The sequence below is a fragment of the Hyla sarda genome, chromosome 1 (assembly GCF_029499605.1).
Source record: "Hyla sarda isolate aHylSar1 chromosome 1, aHylSar1.hap1, whole genome shotgun sequence".
Classification (NCBI taxonomy): Eukaryota; Metazoa; Chordata; class Amphibia; order Anura; family Hylidae; genus Hyla; species Hyla sarda.
Genome location: NC_079189.1, coordinates 334761502 through 334778893, shown reverse-complemented (window position 1 = coordinate 334778893; position 17392 = coordinate 334761502). Strand labels below are relative to the sequence as shown.

Genomic DNA, 17392 nt, shown 5'->3' with positions numbered 1-17392 from the left:
TCAGGGTCATCATGCCTACCCGTGTTTCTGCCTTCCCAGAGTTCCTTGCCCCATATCCTGACATGTGGAGCCACCATCTTAGATGCCCTGGAGCCTGGACAGCACAAAATGGAGTTTGATGAAGCGATTCGTGCGATTGAATCGCGGCGATATTCGGATTTGTTGCAAAGAGAATTTTTCCTGAAATTCGTAAGGAATTTGGATTCATCAGATTCAATTTGCTCATCCCCGGTGTACACGTAAAAAAATGTATAAAAAGAGATCAAAAAGTCCCATCAAAACAAAAATGGTACCAATAAAAACTTCAGATCACGGCACAAAAGAATTAGCCCTCATACAGCCCCGGAAAAATAAAAACATTATAGGGGTCAGAATAGGACAATTTTAAACTAAATAATTTTGGTGCATGTAGTTATAATTTTTTCAAATTAGTGAAATAAAAGAAAACCTATATAAATTAGGCATCCTTGTAACCGTATGGACCTACAAAATAAAGATAAGGTGTCATTTTTGCCAAAAAGTGCACTGTGTAGAAACGGAAGCTGCCAAAATGTTACAAAATGGCATAGGTTTTTTATTTTATTTTGCCCCACAAATATTTTTTCTGGTTTCACTGTAGATTTTGTGGTGAAATGATTGATGGTATTATTAATTATTAATAAAATATGGCCATGTAAGTTTACATTTTGTGCCTTACACCCTATGTGGATCATTCCTGTGGTCAATTTTGTATCACTAAGACTATCGGGCCTCAATATAAACGCTTGATTGAACACATTATAGCTATGAAAACAGGCAAAAGAGATCTCCTATAACAATAAAATCTAAGTGCGATTGTCATGCAGGAAATGCCTGAGCCATGAGCTTCACTGGGCTGTAGTGTCGACAAGCATCTAGAACAGGATTGATGTAATTGTTGAATTAAAACTATGGTGAAAATTTATAAAATCTTGTGCAAATGTAAAGTGTTGCTGTTGCCCATTATAACCAATGAAATTGCAGCTTTCTTTTTTCAGAGGCCTTTTAAAAAATGAATGACACAATCTGATTAGTAGCTATGGGCAACTTATCTACACTTCATCTGCACAAATTTTAATAAATCTCCTCCTTTGAGTATTCCAAGAGCAGAGGCACTGGGATCACATGTTACCAGTGAGTCATTTCAGTTTGATTCTTGAAGAACAGCAATTAATATATTATTGAATTTGATTACATTATCCTTCAGTGTGTAAACTTTCTCTACCTTATCACTTCAAGCTTTAGTTTTTCAAATACTTTATCCATGTTTGTACTAATAAGGCTTTGTTTACAGTATGGGGGTTTGCAGGTAGGGTAAGTATGACATTTTAGGCCTTCATAAAGCTAAAGTGAAATAGCTGTTGCCTGATTTGATTCTGATTTTAACAATTACATTTGAAAATTCTGGACTGGTGTGCTGCTGCAGCATAAAGGGAAACAGATGACCTGTAGTATAAGACTGTAGAAAAATTTTAACTTCCGAATTGTAAAAATGCAGCTGTCTAGGCTCCTTTCACACTATATGTTGCTTCGTTTTAAAGACTCGTTACAATGTCCCGTTAAAGGATACTCCGGTGGAAAACATTTTTTTATTTTATTTTTGGAACACTGTGCTCTCTGCTGACATCACGAGCACAGTGCTCTCTGCTGACATCTCTGTCCATTTTAGGAACTGTCCAGAGCAGCATATGTTTGCTATGGGAATTTTCTTCTACTCTGGACAGTTCTTAAAATGGACAGAGATGTCAGCAGAGAGCACCGTGCTCGTGATGTCAGCAGAGAGCTGTGTGTTCCAAATAGAATTTCCTCTGTAATATTCAGCAGCTAATAAGTTCTGGAAGGATTAAGATTTTTTAATAGAAGTAATTTACAAATTTGTTAAACTTTTTGGCACCAGTTGATGAAAAAAAAAAAAAAAGTTTTTCACCGGAGTATACCCCTTTAACGATGCAGGACGTATATTTACGTCCTGCGCCGGCTCCCGCGATATGAAGCGGGTTCGCGCCTCGATCCCGCATCATATCGATCACATCAGTCCCGGTATTATCAAAGCTGACCGCCGCTTCTAAAGCGAAAGTGAAAGTGACCCGGCTGCTCAGTCGGACTGTTCGGGACCGCCGCGGTGTCCCGAACAGCTGACCGGACACCGGGAGGGCCCTTACCTGCCTCCTCGCTGTCCGATCGACAAATGACTGCTCAGTGCCTGAGATCCAGGCAGGAGCAGTCAAGCGCCGATAACACTGATCACAGGCGTGTTAATACACGCCTGTGATCTGTGTAAAAGATCAGTGTGTGCAGTGTTATAGGTCCCTATGGGACCTATAACACTGCAAAAAAAAGTTAAAAAAAAGTGTTAATAAAGGTCATTTAACCCATTCCCTAATAAAAGTTTGAATCACCCCCCTTTTCCCATAAAAAAAATAAAACAGTGTAAAAAAAATTTAAAATAAACATATGTGGTATCGCCGCATGTGTAAATGTCCGAACTATAAAAATATATCATTAATTAAACCGCACGGTCAATGGCGTACGCGCAAAAAAATTCCAAAGTCCAAAAAAGCGTATTTTGGTCACTTTTTATACCATTAAAAAATGAATAAAAAGTGAACAAAAAGTCAGATCAAAACAAAAATCATACCGATAAAAACGTCAGATCACGTCGCAAATGAGTCCTCATACTGCCCTGTACGTGGAAAAATAAAAAAGTTATAGGGGTCAGAAGATAACATTTTTAAACGTATAAATTTTCCTGCATGTAGTTATGATTTTTTCCAGAAGTGCGACAAAATCAAACCTATATAAGTAGGGTATCATTTTAACCGTATGGACCTACAGAATAATGATAAGGTGTCATTTTTACCAAAATATGCACTGCGTAGAAACGGAAGCCCCCAAAAGTTACAAAATGGCGTTTTTTCTTCGATTTTGTCGCACAATTATTTTTTTGGGGGATAAAATGACTAATGTCACTGCAAAGTAGAATTGGCGATGCAAAAAATAAGCCATAATATGGTTTTTTAGGTGGAAAATTGAAAGGGTTATGATTTTTAAAAGGTAAGGAGGAAAAAACGAAAGTGCAAAAACGGAAAAACCCTGAGTCCTTTAAGGGTTAACCTGTTGGGGACGAAGGGCATATGCATACGCCCTTGCATCCTGGTACTTAAGGACGAAGGGCGTATCCATACGCCCGTGGGAATTTCAGGGTGACTGCTGATATCAATCATCAGACACCCCACACAAATGCCTAGGGGGGTCATCAAACCCCCCCATGTCGGCGATTGGCACAAATCGCAAGTGAATTCACACTTGCTATTTGCGCCGATTCTGGGTCATTACGGGTCTATGGTGACCCGGTGACCCGGAATATAAGGGAGATCGTGGTTGTCTAAGACACCCACGATGCCCCTGAAGGGATAGGAGTGAGGTGGCAGGGGTGCCACCCCTCCTATCCCTGCTATTGGTGGTCTAGACGTGACCACCATTAGCAGATCTGTGGGCGGGGGGGTTTACTTTCGTTTTCCCCGTCCTGTCAACCCACAATAGGCAGGGCAGAACGGGAAAACGAAGAGGACCGGCGGTGATCGGCGTGCGGCGTGCGGCAGAAGAGGACGGCTCCCTGGATCCAACAGAAGCCGGTAAGTTGCCTAGCAACATCTGGGGGGCTACAGTCTGAGACCATTATACAGTGGTTTCTAACCTGTAGCCCTCCAGATGTTGCAAAACTACAACTCCCAGCATGCCCAGACAGCTGTTTGCTGTTTGGGCATGCTGGAATATGTAGTTTTGCAACAGCTGGAGGACTGCAGTTTGAGACCACTATACAGTGGTCTCTAAACTATATCCCTCCAGATCTTGCAAAACTACAACTCCTAGCATGCCCAAACAGCTCTTTGCTGTCTGGGCATGCTGGGATTTGTAGTTTTGCAACATCTGGAAGGTCACAGTTTGGAGATCACTGGGCAGTGGTCTATAAACTGTAGCCCTCCAGATGTTGCAAAACTGCAAATCCCAGCATGGCCAAACAGCAAACAGCTGTCTAGACATGCTGGGAGTTGTAGTTGCGTACCTCTAGCTATTGCATAACTACATCTCCCAGCATGCCCTTCGGCGATCAGTACATGCTGGGAGTTGTAGTTTTGCAACAGCTGGAGGCACACTGGTTGGAAAATACTGAGATAGGTAACAGAACCTAACTGAAGGTTTTCCAACCAGTGTGCCTCCAGCTGTTGCAACAGTACAACTCCCAGCATGCACGGTCTGTCAGTACTTGCTGGGAGTTGTAGTTTTGCAACAGCTGGAGGCACACTGGTTGGAAAATACTGAGGTAGGTAACAGAACCTAACTGAAGGTTTTCCAATCAGTGTGCCTGCAGCTGTTGCAAAAGTACAACTCCTCAGTCAGTACATGCTGGGAGTTGTAGTTTTGAAACAGCTGGAGGTTTGCCCCCCATGTGAACGTACAGGGTACATTCACACGGGCAGGTTTACAGTAAGTTTCCTGCTTGAAGTTTGGGCTGCGGTCAATTTTTCGTCGCAGCGCAAACTCCTAGCGGGAAACTCACCCTAACCCGCCAGTGCGAATATACCCTAAAAACACAACACTACACTACACTAACATATAACAAAGGGTAAAACACTACATATACACCCCCTTACACTGTCCCCCCCAATAAAAATGAAAAATGTATCGTGCTGCAGTGTTTCCAAAACGGAGCCTCCAGCTGTTGCAAAACAACAACTCCCAGTATTTCTGAACAGCCACGGACTGTCCAGGCATGCTGGGAATTTAGCAACAGCTGGAGGCACCCTGTTTGGGAATCATTGGCGTAGAATACCCCTATGTCCACCCCTATGCAATCCCTAATTTAGTCCTCAAATGTGCATGGCGCTCTCTCACTTCGGAGCCATGTCGTATTTCAAGGAAACAGTTTAGGGCCACATATGGGGTATTTCCGTACTCGGGAGAAATTGCAATACAAATTTTGGGGGGCTTTTTCTCCTTTTACCCCTTATGAAAAGGAAAAGTTGGGGGCTACACCAGCCTGTTAGTGTAAAAAAAAAAAAATGTTTTTACACTAACCTGCTGGTGGTGCCCCATACTTTTTATTTTCACAAGCAGTAAAAGGAAAAAAAGACCCCCAAAATTTGTAACGCAATTTCTCCTGAGTACGGAAATACCTCATATGTCGGTGTAAAATGCTCTGTGGGCACACTACAAGACTCAGGAGTGAGAGCTCACCATGTACATTTGAGGCCTAAATTGGTGATTTGCACAGGGGTGGCTGATTTTACAGCGGTTCTGACATAAACGCAAAAACATAAATACCCACATGTGACCCCATTTTGGAAACTATACCCCTCACGGAACGTGACAAGGGATATAGTGAGCCTTAACACCCACAGGTGTTTGATGAATTTTCAATTTGGATGGGAAAATGAAAAAAAAAATAAAGATTTCGGTAAAATGCTGGTGTTACCCTAAATTTTTCATTTTCACAAGGGAAAATAGAAAAAAAGACCCTCAAAATTTGTAACCCCATTTCTTCTGAGTAAGAACATACCCCATATGTGGATGTAAAGTGCTCTGCTGGCGCACTACAATGCTCAGAAGAGAAGGACCGCCATTGGGATTTTGAAGAGAAAATGTCTGGAATTGAAGGCCTCGTGTGTTTACAAAGCCCCCATAGTACCGGAACAATGGACCCCCCCACATGTGACCACATTTTGGAAACTACACCCCTCATGTAATGTATTAAGGGTTGCAGTGAGCATTTACGCCCCACAGGTGTCTGACAGATTTTTGGAACAGTGGTCCGTGAAAATGAAAAATTAAATTTTTCATTTGCACAGCCCACTGTTCCAAAGATCTGTCAAACGCCAGTGGGGTGTAAATACTCACTGCACCCCTTATTAAATTCTGTGAGGGGTGTAGTTTTGAAAATGGGGTCACATGTGGGGGGGTCCACTGTTCTGGCACCACGGGGGGCTTTGTAAACGCACTTGGCCCCTGACTACCATTCCAAACGAATTTGCTTTCCAAAAGTCCAATGGCGCTCCTTCTCTTCTGAGCATTGTAGGGCACCAGCAGAGCCTTTTACGTCCTAACATGGGGTATTTCCATACTCAGAAGAGATGGGGTTACAAATTTTGGGGGGCATTTTCTCCCATTACCTTTTGTAAAAATTGTAAATTTGGGGAAAAAACGGCACTTTAGTGAAAAATGTTTTTTTTTCATTTACACATCCGATTTTAACGAAAAGTCGTCAAACACCTCTGAGGTGTTAAGGCTCACAGGACCCCTTGTTACGTGCCTTGAGGGGTGTAGTTTCCAAAATGGTATGCCATGTGTTTTTTTTTTCTGCTTTTCTGGCACCATAGGGTGACATGCCCCCCAAAAAACATTTCTGCAAAATTCACTCTCCAAAATCTTATTGTCGCTCCTTCCCTTCTGAGCCCTCTACTGCGCCCGCCGAACACTTGACATACACATATGAGGTATTTCCTTAATCGAGAGAAATTGGGTTACAAATTTTGGGGGGCTTTTTCTCCTATTACCACTTGTAAAAATAAAAAAACTGGGTCTACAAGAACATGCGAGTGTAAAAAATGACGATTTTGAATTTTCTCCTTCACTTTGCTGCTATTCCTGTGAAACACCTAAAGGGTTAACAAACTTACTGAAAGTCATTTTGGATACTTTGAGGGGTGCAGTTTTTTAAAATGGGGTCATTTGTGAGGTATTTCTAATTTGAAGGCCCTTCAAATCCACTTCAAAACTGAACTGGTCCCTGAAAAATTCCGATTTAGAAAATTTTGTGAAAAATTGGAAAATTGCTGCTGAATTTTGAAGCCCTCTGATGTCTTCCAAAAGTAAAAACATGTCAACTTTATGATGCAAACATAAAGTAGACATATTGTATTTGTGAATCAATATATAATTTATTTGGAATGTCTATTTTCCTTACAAGCAGAGAGCTTCAAAGTTAGAAAAATGCAAAATGTTAAAATTTTTCATCAAATTTTAGAATTTTTTACAAAGAAATGATGCAAGTATTGACGAAAATTTACCACTACCATAAAGTAGAATATGTCACGAAAAAACAATCTCGGAATCAAATTTATAAGTAAAAGCATCCCAGAGTTAGTAACTCTTAAAGTGACAGTGGTCAGATTTGCAAAAAATGCTCCCATCCTTAGGGTCATAATGGGCTCCGTCCCCAAGGGGTTAAGAAAACCCTTAAAAACGGCCATTCAAAAATCCCATTCAAGTTTATGGATTTTTTGATTATCCCTTATCACCCGTTATAGCCCGGATGTTATTTGTGATGGGATAAAAATTAGTGCATATAAAGTTTTTTTCTCCCATCACAAAAGCGTCCGTTATTCATAATGTGCTTTAACGGGTGAGAAAGAATAATCCAAAAATCCCATAGTCTTGAATGAGATTTTTTAATGGGCGTTTTTAAGGGTTTTCTTAATGGGACATTGTAATGGGTCTTTAAAACGAAGCAACATATAGTGTGAAAGGAGCCTTATCTACAAGTGTTTCTTATAAATCCTTATTAGGCTGGGTTCACACTACGTTTTTCAACTAAGGTTCCCGCATACGTTTTCTATCAAAAACCGTATGGGGAAAAAAACGGATGGAACAGTATGGGAAAAAGTAAACCGTATGGGTTTTTAAACAGTATACTGTTTTTAAAAGTGCATACTGTTCCGTCCGTTTTTGTAGAAAAAAAAACCCATACGTTTTTGAAAATTTTGTCCATTTTTAATGGGAGGGGTCTTGGGTGGGGACTTTAGGATTCAAATGCGCATGTGCAAAGTAAAAACGTATACGTTTTTCCCGTATGGAACCGTATACATGTGCGTTTCCCATTGACGTCCATGTTAAAAAAAACGTATGCAGTTGCAGTACGGTTTTTAAACCGGAGTCAAAACCGTGGTTGACCACGATTTTGTCTCCGGTTTAAAAACCGTACTGCAACCGCATACGTTTTTTTTTTAACATGGACGTCAATGGGAAACGCACATGTATACGGTTCCATACGGGAAGAACGTATACGTTTTTACTTTGCACATGCGCATTTGAATCCTAAAGTCCCCACCCAAGACCCCTCCCATTAAAAATGGACAAAATTTTCAAAAACGTATGGGTTTTTTTTCTACAAAAACGGACGGAACAGTATGCACTTTTAAAAACAGTATACTGTTTAAAAACCCATACGGTTTACTTTTTCCCCCATACTGTTCCATCCGTTTTTTTCCCCATACGGTTTTTGATAGAAAACGTATGCGGGAACCTTAGTTGAAAAACGTAGTGTGAACCCAGCCTTATTGGGATGTGCTACTGTTGTGCAGAAAAAAGCAGATAAACACTTAGTTTAGGCCACACTAGTAAGATATCCTTCAGGTTTTAGTCAAAATAAGTCAAAAGTGTATTGAAGATACTATGTGGAAATCCTTTATTCAAGCCTGAGCTACATTAAGGTAACTTTTAATGGTGGAAGATGAGGGACCTGACCTAATTTTTTCTTTTTGTTTTTGTCCTCTTTTTTTCGTGTGTTATTTACTAAGATGTCCTATTTTTTGGCACACCGAAAGGTACAAAAAAAAGGGGGAATAAACAACAGTCTCTCTTCAGGTCTGTGAAAATCTGAGGCAAGAGACACCACCCCAACAACCAGCAATGCAAAAGCAGGAAATTTCCAAAGCATTTGCCGAATACCTGAGAAATTGAGTTGGGTGTAAAATCTGCTATGTGAACCATAACGATTTTATTTAAGAAATAACACAATTGGGGAATACCATTTGTGCATGCATTTTGAGGCTACGTGCCATAGCGGCAAACTGTGATTTTTGAAAAATATCAGGTTTACGACCATTTTTTTTGATAAGCCAGTGAAAAGCGAGTGATTTTTGAGAATGTAGACAATTTTTTGTCCAAACATGTCGCAAAAAGTGTCGCACAGGCGTGCGCCTAAATTTAGTCCACAGAACCAGATAAAAACTGTTGGGTTTGACTTAATAACTTATTTGGGTTGGTGGAAAAAATGATAGAATTGTATTATAATAAACTGTGGAAAAGCCCACAGGTTGTTGCAAGTACCACATTTTATTAAATGTTACTGTGGTGGGGGGGGGGTTTATCAGACCCCTGCAGTAATATCGCAGGAGTCTGATGAGTGCAAACAGCAGCCAAAGGACTCTTGCCTTCCCCCGGCATGCAGGATCGCCAATCTACTTGTGCAGATCTCTAATAGTACTGATCAGAATTATGTTATTACATAGTACTGGACAGTACATTGCAATCTAAATGATTGTTTCTAAGAGTCATCTATGGGGGCTTAAAAAGTGTAAAATAAATAATAAATAAAAATATATATAACGTATTTATCGGCGTATAACACATTTTTTAGGCTAAAATTTTTAGCCTAAAGTCTATCTGCGTGTTATATGCCGATAAGCCGCTGCAGTTCAATGATTTAAAGCGGGCGATTTAAATCAATGAACTGCAGCGGCTTTTGCAGGTCCAGAGACCTGCCATCGCTGCCCGCTTCTCTGTCCCTGCCTATCCTGGGGTCCAGAGACTGCCGGTGCTGCTGTCCCATTACCTCCCCCATCCCCCCCAGTTTGACCCTGCAGAAGCCCCCAGGAAAGGCAGGGGGAGAGAGGCCCTGCTTCTGCCGCTTCTCTCCCCCTGGCTATCGGCGCCGCTGCCCCATTGCCGGCGCCGCTGCCCCATTGCCTCCCCGATCCCCAGTTTTATGATTACCTGTTGCCGGGATCGGGTCCGCTCTGCTTCTGGCTCCGGTCTGCGCTGCTTCTTGCTCCAGTGTGGCATTTATGCGTCGTTGCTATGCCGTGCGAAGCGCAATGACGAGTGACGCGACGGGCAGCTATGGCCTCTCTCCCCCCTGCCTTTCCTGGGGGCTTCTGCGGGGTCAGAAACAGTGTATTGGGGTATACACATGCACACACACGCACCCTCATTTTGCCAAGGATATTTGGGTAAAAAACTTTTTTTACCCAAATATCCTTGATAAAATGAGGGTGCGTGTTATAGGCCGGTGCGTGGTATACCCCGATAAATACGGTAAAAGCCACCCTAATAAAAATTTTAATCAACCCACTTTTCCCATGGAAAAAAACAAACAAAAACAAATAAAAACAACTTATATGCTGTCGCTGCATGGAGAAATGTCTAAACTATTGAAATATATGTTTATGATCCCGCATGGTGAATGTACCACTGCAGAGGTAGCAGGAGCGCTTACCTCTCCTTCCTGCTGAGGTGTAAGGCTGCTTTCACACTATAAAGTTCTTCCGTTTTAAAGAGCCTTTATAATGCTCCGTTATGAAAACCCTTAAAAATGGCCGTTACAAAATCCCATTATAGTCTACGGGATTTTTACATTATCCGTTTTAACCCGTCATAGCCTGTAATTAATAGTGTAAAAAATCCCATAGACTTTAATGGCATTTTGTAATGGCCGTTTAACGGCTATTTTTAAGGGTTTTCATAACGGAGCATTATAACGGCTCTTTAAAACGAAAGAACTTTATAGTGTGAAAGCAGCCAAACAAGCGAGATATGGGGACCACACTTCCTGTACTTTTTATATTTCCTGTACTCTTGACTCAGCATTATTGTACATGATCATGATTGGTCAGTTGCCATTTAAATGAGGGGGCAAAACCTAGTGTGATTAAGCCCCGGAAAAAGCCTGATTTGTAAAACTTTGGGCGTGGGTGTTTGAAATTTTTACATGCTGTACCACTAGGTAATTACTGTTCTATTGTTATTTGTATACATTATTGGTTTCATTATTTTATCCATGCATGTTTCTTCTCTGATTTCTAAAGAAGAATATATATTATAAAAGTTCTTATTAATGGAATAGGCAAATGTTTAGCAGCCACAGGTATTTTCCTGGTAAAAAGAATATATTTCCATTAACTGTAAAAAGAAATCACATTCAGCACGTTGGATCAATAATGTAATATTTGAAAAATTGGACAATTACACACAAGGTTATTTTTTTAAAGCCCATTTAGATTCTGCTTTAACTTTGACAGTGGTCATCTAAAGGGTTCATAGCCAGGGGCCACCAGGTATTGATCAGCTCTGCTTACCAAATAGTTTATGCTTCATATGAACTATACTAAGATATGGTTTGACAGGACATGAAAAGCCTATAGTGAACAGTACAAATAGTAAAACAGCAGTAAGGACAGTGCCTATTTTATTTTATTATACAAGCTTCTCTTTGGCACATGGTCTTACCTATGTCATAGGTGAAAAGCCTTAGTGAAAGTAAAAAGAGTTTTTGTTTCCCTGTGATTCTAAGTAAGGCTTCTTTCACGCTACAAAATCCTCCGTTTTTAAACATCTGTAGGAAGATCCGTGTGAAAATCAGCGGAAATCGGCAGTAACAAAATCCTATATGTCCGTTAGAAAATCCCATTATAGTCTATGGGATTTTCTAATATCTGTATGAATCCGTATGAATCCGTTATTGATAACAGACGTTAGTTTGTTACGGAAGATAGTTACGGAAGAAATAGCTCATGAACTATTTCTTCCGTAACTATCTTCCATAACAAGCTAACTGCCGTTATCAATAACGGACTATAACGGATTCATACGGATATTAGAAAATCCCATAGACTATAATGGGATTTTCTAACGGACGGATAGGATTTTGTTACTGCCGTTTTCAGCTGATTTTCACACGGCTCTTCCTACGGATGTTTAAAAACGGAGGATTTTGTAGTGTGAAAGAAGCCTAAGATGCCAGTGTGGTTGTTAACTTGTGATATAATTAAAATTATTGATTGCCAAAATATTGTACATTTCCATATATAACCATTCTTTCAGTAATGCTTGAGGTTAATGCACTGATACACAAGCAGCAGAAGCTGAACTGATCATTATTTTTGCCAAATATTTTAAGGAAAATTTAAAGAGAAGGCGTCAATTTTACACAAAATGGCCAAGAAGAAATGTCAGGTGGAAGATAGCGAGCAACTAAATGGAGCAGCCAGCTATGTAGGTAAGTTTACTTACAGGAATAACCAACGTCAGTATGCATGTGTACATGTTTCTCCAGATGCAAAGCATTAGATGATCAGAATATAAAAGCATTATTGTAGAATTATGCCATTAGCCTTTTTATATTGTAAATGTATATATGTAGTGTTATACCCATGAGCCTTTGACAGTTCCATCAGGAAATAGAAAAGATCAAGATCAAGTTGGATTTAAGCTGCACAGTCCTTTATTTCCTAGGGTTATTTCCTAGGGTTTGTGCATGTCATAGGATGGATGGTGCCCTTTGCAGTATCTTCTATTGAGTCCCTGTAACCTTAAAGGGGTACTCCACCCCTAGACATCTTCTTCCTTATTCAAAGCATAGGGGATAATATGTCTGATCGCAAGGGGGCCCGGCTGCTGATCTTCGGGCCGATACTGAGTAAACTCCCCTCCATGCAGGATTACAAGCAACCACAGCCATCAGGCACCCTCCATATATCTTTCATAGACATTAATGGAGGGGGCGTGACGACCACGGCGCCTGAAGCCTAGCACAGCCGGCTTTTTGGAAATAAATGTTCAGAGCGCCAGGGTGCCGGACCGGAGATCACGCCGGGTTCATCAGGTTTTTAGCCCATGATGCCAAATTATAATACTGCATAATAATCTTTTATCACTTTTGTGCGCAGCCTTGTCACATGTTCATGCAGGAGACCTACACCCAGGGCTGCCATCAGAAATTTTGGGGTCCCTTACACAGCTCAAGGATTGGGCCCCCCTCCCATGGCCCACGACAAAGTTTACCCCCAGTGCCCACCCACTATCTTACCCATCCTCTATAAAAAAAAATATTTTAAAACAAAGGACAAGAAAAACAAGAACCCTTTAGTTCAAAGAGGAAAGAAGGAGGAAATATCACTCTAAATATTACAAGCATGCTGTTACTGACCAAATCCTGTATACTGATATCAATATTAGTAATAATACCAGTATACAAGAAGGAATATTATAACCATACATGTTATCATCATATTGTTCATAGTAGTGACCCTGGCTCTGCAGTCCCTGTGATTACAGTGCAGTTACATCTACTTACTCACAGAAGGCGTTTTCTTGGAGTCGCTTTCTTCTTTCCTTCTCTGTCTTGCTCAGACCATCATGAAGTCTTCTTCCAACCATGACTCGTCTTCACAGAATCTGCTACACACCAAATATATTAGGCCCCGCACTTTTTTAGCACATTTCCACATTACCCTCAGTGCCGCAAAAGTCCCGCCCTAGGTGCCCTGAATAGTATAAGGAAGTAAAGTGTGTTAAGGAAAAGGGTAGGGGAATAGGGGTGAGGGTAGGTTATTTAAGGTAGAACCCCACCAGTAGGTCGATAATCCTACCCTAATAGGTAATTCCCCCAGTAACGCTCCCAGATAGGTAATATCCCAGTAGTCAGGCAGTAGTTAATGCCACCAGATAGGTTGTAGTTAATGCCCCCAGCAGGTATGTAATCGGTAATGCCCCAGTAGATAGTGCCCCAGATAGGTAATGCCCCCAGCAGGTAGTAAGTTATTCCCCCAGGTAGGTAATGCCCCCCTTAGTAAATAATGCTCCCAGTAAATAGTGCCCCCCTATTAGGTAATGTCCTAGTAAGAAGTACCATCAGTAGATAGTGCCCCAGTAGTTAGTTTACCCAGTAAATAGTGCCCCCAGGTAGGTCATGCCTCCAATAGGTAGTTCCACCAGGTAGGTAATGTCGCCAGTTGATAGTAGCCTGTAGTAGCAGCCCCTGTGCTAAATGTAAAGGGTGGGAGATCTTTGACAAGGGGCTGGCAGCAAAGTAGATACATATGTGATAAATTGATAGATAGATATTAGCTAGATACATAGATATGAGATAGATTGCTATGAGATAGATATGAGGAAGATAGATAGATAGATAGATAGATACAAAAATAAAATATTAGCAGCACTCAAAGTAAGGTTATGGTGAAAAAAAGTGTAGCTTTATTCCATCCAAAGAAAGCGACGTTTCAGCTGACTCACTCATGCTTGAAAATGGCTGAAAACGTCGCTTTCTTGGATGGAATAAAGCTACACTTTTTTTCACCATAACCTTACTTTGAGTGCTGCTAATATTTTCTTTTTGTATTTCAAGAGTCCTGGACCAAGACTGTTCTGTTTGCTGGCACCTACTCCTATGCATTTCTGGTAGTGCTGTTTCTCGACTTTGGATATCTGTCGACTAGATAGATAGATAGATAGATAGATAGATAGATAGATAGATAGATAGATAGATAGATAGATATCAGATAGATAGATATGTGGTAATGGGGTGTGATGAGGGCAGATGTTTTTACCCTAGGGGCAGATGGCATTAAACCCTTGTGTTCGTGATGTCAGGGCGTGGTTTATCCTCGATACCACCCGGAGGTAAACTGCTAGATCCTGTGCTAGGCACGGGGGCAATAATGACTCCGACGCCAAGTTATGGATAACGGTAGCTTTACTGAGGGTAAACAGATGGTAAAGTCTATACAGTTCACCCAGGGCCCACAGAGGTGACCAGTGACTCAGAGACCTTAAGGGCTTGCTGGGACTTGTAGTAGGACTGGACAATGTAATGCAGGCCACGCTGACTTGACAGATGACAGGCACTGACTTGACTTGACTGAAGATTGACAAAGCTCTGACTGTAGCTTAATTGCATGTGATGGTGGCTGCAGGACTTGACTTTGAGACCTCCAACACACTGGACACACACACTAGGCATGACTGACCTCAGCAAAGACTTATCTCCAAAGAGCAAAAGAGAGCGAGCTAGCTCCACCCAGGGCTTATATGGGGGAGACTAGCAGGAAGCCCATAGGTCACTCTTGGGGTCTCCTGGTCACTGATACCTCCTGTCTACCAATCACATGACATATCACATGGTACAACTCTTAAAGCAACAAGACATTATATAATACATTACAATGCAGAACATATGTACAGGGGGGAAACAAGTACAAGGGAGCCCAGGGGACACTGAAGGGAGGCTGCCAGACAGGGCATCCAGGGTACAGGGTAACACCTCCTGTACTGGGCAACACAGATAGATAGATAGATAGATATGAGATAGACAGATAGATATGAGACAGATAGATAGAATGTGATAGTCTCAGCGTCTAAGTGAGTAGGTGGCCGGATAGGGGGAGATAGAAAGATAAATAATTAAATAGATATGAGAAATATAGATAAATAATTAGCTATATAGATATGAGATAGATAGATTAATAGATAGATCGATAGATAAATGTCTCTGACTGTGTGGGCATGCTGTGAGTTGTAGTTTTACAAAAGCTGATTGAAAAACAATGAGATGGAGGTAAATGGACACTATCTCATTGTTTCTTAACCAGGGTGCCTCCAGCTGTTGCAAAACTACAACTCCCAGCATGCCCACACAGCCAAAAGCATGATGGGAGTTGTAGTTCTGCAGTTTTTCAACATGTGGATGCACCCTGGTTGAGAAAAAAATAAGATGGAGGTAAATAGACACTATCTCATTGTTTCTTAACCAGGGTGCCTCAGCTGTTGCATGAGATAGTGTATTTTTACCTCCCACTAATCCCAGCCTGCACCCCCAACCTCCCTCCCTAGAAAGTTACTTAACTTTGATGAATGGGACCCAGCTGCAGGCATTGAAAGTCTTCCTCTTCCAAGATATGAACTGGTGGCAAGGTCTGTGATGGGGTAGCAGAAAACACAAACCATGTGCTCCTGCTCCACCAATAGTGTGAGGGAAAGAGAGGGAAGATGGAGTGGCATCCCTCTTGACTCCCATCTTCTGCTCTTCTCCCAGGCAGACAGCGCAGGCCCTGCGTTGATTTTACAGGGCCCGCATGCCGCAGATGTACAGTAAAAATGTTGCTGGCAGCAACGGGCCCTCTCTAAGGCTTAAGCAGCACCCTGACGTAAGTCTACTCCTGGGCTGTTTTATCAGCGGTCTGCTCACTACCAAAAAGAACCAATCGTGTTAAATCACAGTATTTATTGAACAGATATTTTTAAAAAAGACATACATTTAAAAAATAGAAACTACAAAAGAGAACAGGGTGCGTGCCATTGGATGGAACCTAATGGATGAGATAATGAAGAGCCCAATCAAAACGCACTCACCTATGTGAGTTGTGCGAATAGAGGCACAACACTCAATGAGCTTGATCAGGAATCCTGTAATCGCGGCTGCTGCGTCTCCCAGTCTCCAGGCGCAAATATAGATAAAAGGAGATCCAAGAAAGTGATATAAATCGCGCTGCCACAAGAAGTATATATGGGTACATTTATTGCACACAAAGGATCCACGCAACGCGTTTCAAAGCCATTCTGGCTTTTTCGTCAGGCCTGATGAAAAAGCTGGAGCAGCTTTGAAACGCGTTGCGTGGATCCTTTGTGTGCAATACATTTACCCATATATACTTATTGGGGCAGCGCGATTCCTCTCCCTTTCTTTGATCTCCTTTTATCTATTTAAAAAATAGAGAGAACATTAAAATATGGACACATAGGTGACAAAAACAGAAAAATGGAGCTGGAAAGAAATACGGCAAAACATGGAATACGGGACAAAGGCAGATACAATTAAAATATCTCTCTGGATAATTACCACAGGATATGGCATGTAGAAAAAGAAGTACCATAAGCATAGACAGAGAGATGGTCAAAACATAAGATAAATCTTATACAAATAAGGCTGGAAAGAAACAAAGAGACCAGCTAAGAAACAAGACACTGCCCGCCACGCATGTTACCACCTACCAGCTCACCCCAACGTACATTTCGCGTTTGTGCTTTGTCAGGGTGCGTGTCCAAACCCCCCCCCCCCCCCCCAACAGGTATAAATATCCAGTATCAATCAATCACACATCCATTCATATCACAGACATCTCAAATGCTCCAATCCCTGTCTTGGTACCAAAATAAGTCAATGATAAAAGAGGCCAGCTGTGTCTCCTACCTAAACATATTGTGACGAACAGTCTTGGGGATTAGCTCTGGGATCATCCTAGTCACTTGCCACGGGACACTGTCCTCACAATAACACCACAGACCACAGTTCCGCATACAAGTCTGGCTCCTCGCCAGCTTTATTTCCACAGGTTGCAGGTAAAACAAAACATAAACAGGAACAAAATAAAGTCCTAGACCGTCTGGTCACAGACTACACATATCAGCATCCCCTGACTACGAACTGGTGAGCTACCCTCAGCCAGTTAAACATGTGTCTCCTGCAACCTGTTACTCACAGTTCACACCACTTCTTGGACCACTCGCAGCGCCTTCTGCATGTTACCTAAACAGGGAC

General features: G+C 41.5%; 1 protein-coding gene across 8 annotated transcripts in view; it reads left to right on the top strand.

Annotated features, from left to right (window-relative positions):
* The window catches only part of SLC24A2 (solute carrier family 24 member 2), a 548887-nt gene that overhangs the window by 495590 nt on the left and 35905 nt on the right, over window positions 1–17392 (top strand). For all 8 annotated transcript variants that reach the window (XM_056519994.1, XM_056519975.1, XM_056520005.1 and 5 more), the window contains one exon: window positions 11975–12073. In XM_056519994.1, the coding sequence (XP_056375969.1) occupies window positions 11975–12073 (99 nt within the window). The remainder of the gene's footprint in view (window positions 1–11974; window positions 12074–17392) is intronic.